The sequence below is a fragment of the Silurus aristotelis genome (assembly GCF_946808225.1).
Source record: "Silurus aristotelis genome assembly, chromosome: 19".
In the NCBI taxonomy this organism is placed as follows: Eukaryota; Metazoa; Chordata; class Actinopteri; order Siluriformes; family Siluridae; genus Silurus; species Silurus aristotelis.
Window position 1 is genome coordinate 253,212 of NC_139592.1, and position 2,500 is coordinate 255,711.

The 2,500-nt window shown below is 43.1% G+C and overlaps 1 protein-coding gene across 2 annotated transcripts in view; it reads left to right on the top strand.

Moving 5' to 3' along the window:
* Nucleotides 1–2,500, top strand: part of klf15 (Kruppel like factor 15) — a 9,435-nt gene that overhangs the window by 5,643 nt on the left and 1,292 nt on the right. The window contains exon 3 of one of the 2 annotated variants that reach the window (XM_083520776.1): nt 1,799–2,500. This exon is cut by the window's right edge and continues 1,292 nt beyond it. In XM_083520776.1, the coding sequence (XP_083376902.1) occupies nt 1,799–1,967 (169 nt within the window). In that variant the 3' untranslated portion in view covers nt 1,968–2,500. The remainder of the gene's footprint in view (nt 1–1,798) is intronic. The other variant, XM_083520777.1, reaches the window with a different exon arrangement.

Below are 2,500 nucleotides of genomic sequence, written 5' to 3' on the forward strand. Positions count from 1 at the left end.
ACTTTCAAGACTTTCTGAGAGAGGTTCGGCTGCATCAGGAGATGGTGTTGAGACAGTGTAAAGCCCTGGGTTCTGGAAAAACATGATCAACACCTGAGGATGCCACGGCTCTTTGTAGCCAAGAGAGTTTGATGCGGCTCCTGTGTGGGAGGAGCATCTTCTCTTCTTTCCTGTCAGTCACAGTAAAACTAGCCAATTGTGAGTTCAGTATGTAGAAGAGGGCAGAGAGCATGTTACTCTGAGTGAGGTACTCAGTCTTGCAAAGCAGTGTGAGCAGCAGTTTTAGTCTCGGAGAAAGTTCATCTTCAGCTTTCTGGACTGTAGCTGTCATGTGGCGAGACTGGCCCTGACTAAATGAAGGAGAAATCAGTGTAATAGGAAGCTGTGATGTTGATCTGGAAGCTGTTGATCTTCCACTCTAATTAGCGAGAGGTTTTTTTTCTACTTCTTTTCTTTTAAAAAAAATATATATAGTTCTTCACAAGAACACCCTCGAGCAATCACACTCTGGTCCCAGAACCGCTGTGTGAGGGCATCTCATTCCACTTCCACATGAGCTCTAGTGAAAAAGTGATTCTACTCTGAATCGCCTCGACTGCAGGAAGTGAACACACACACACACATACACACACACACACACACACAACATTTATTATTGATATCTAATATATCTTTTTTCTAATCTTATGTTTCTGCTCTGTTGGTTTTTTGTTCTCTGTACTGAGTTTTCTGTTTCTACACACACTTGGTAAATCTCAAGGTAATAGTGCCTGTGGTTTATTTGGACGATTATGAAGATCATCATCATCTACATTTACATTTATGACCTTCAGCAGAAGCCCTAAGAACCAGAGAAAGCTACTCTATATAAATAAATTCTGTCCAACATTCACCATCGAATCAAACCAAACATCCAACACGCCAAAGCAGCAACTTTACTTCTATTAGGTTCTGTAAGGTTCTGTAGGGATTTGTAAAGTTCCATAAGGTTCAGTAGGTTTATGTATGAATTTGCGAGGTTCTGTAAGGTTCAGTGAGGTTCTGTAAGGTTCTGTGAAGTTCAGTGAGGTTCTGTGAGGTTCAGTGAGGTTCTGTAAGATTGTGATTGTTAATTTTCTGTTTATCTGCAGACAAGCATTGCTCCTTATGCCTTGGTTAAGAATAAGCAGTTCAGTGTTGTTGAGAAGAAACCTGCAGGCGTGTTAGGGTCAGCACACATTGCTAAATTAAGCTGTGCCTGGGCATTGCTCAGGAGCAGCAGATTGGTCCTCGTTTGCATTTGGTCTTCAGACCTTCCTAAACAGCGTCAGGAACCTGGAGAACTGAGAGCTAAGCAAGTCCTGCTGCTCAGCTTTACTGCCTGCATGTTTAACATTCCTCTGCTATTCCTCAAACTCAAGGCCAAGTAAAACACTAAACATACACACACTTGTGCACACACACACATATGTGTGTATATTGCAGTTGGTGTTATGGAATGTGCTACAACATAGCTTAGTGGTTTATTGGCTGACCAGCATGGGGCCACACACACACACACACACACAAACACACACACACTCCAAACCACATGGTAATCTTATGTTTAAGTAGTAAATCATGTCGTCTGTGCACTGATCTGAAGTTTTCATTTTCATACACATGAAAAAGTGGGCGTGTCCGAGTGTTCTAAAGCGGGCGTGTCTAAGAATATAGAAATGTGGGCGTGTAAGTTTTATTTATTAGGAGATTCCTGTATCAGGTCTTTTATGATAACGTGTGCATTTTCTGTGTGTGCATGTTTGTGGTGTCCCCACAGGTTCTCAAGGTCAGACGAGTTGTCCCGTCACAGACGCTCACACTCTGGCGTGAAACCGTATCAGTGTCACGTCTGTGAGAAGAAATTCGCCCGCAGTGATCACCTGTCCAAACACGTCAAAGTCCACCGCTTTCCACGAAACAGCAGGACGACGCGCTCTACACACTGACCTCACATAACACTGTCTCTCTCTCTCTCTCTCACACACACACACACACACACACACACACACACACACAGGTGCTATTTATTGGTGGAAAACTGTAGCTAGAAATTTGACAGGTTTTATCCTGGTCTCTGTAAAGAGGATTTGGTTTGATGAGTTTCTTGGTTTCTCGGGTTTTCAGTGAGAATCACGTTGCGCTTTATGGGCGATATATTTGTATCTCTGAGGTGTGACTCAGTGTTGATGTTTCTGCCTGAAGTATCTCTAATGGTTATAATGCGTGATAACACTCGCCATGCTGTAACTCCGGAAAACCGAAAACACAAGTTCCTTTCAGCCGTTGATCCGAATCAGGACTACGGCATTATACACTACATGATCGCGCTTTAACACCAGACACTCGCCTCACAGCAAGGTAAAGGGTGCCAAAACTTTAATCTCAAGTGTAAGTACAGTTTGAGAAATGAGAGAATAAATGACATGAAGGTGGTAGGAATCACTGAGCCAATCGGAGGAGCTTCAATCACAAGCTCCGC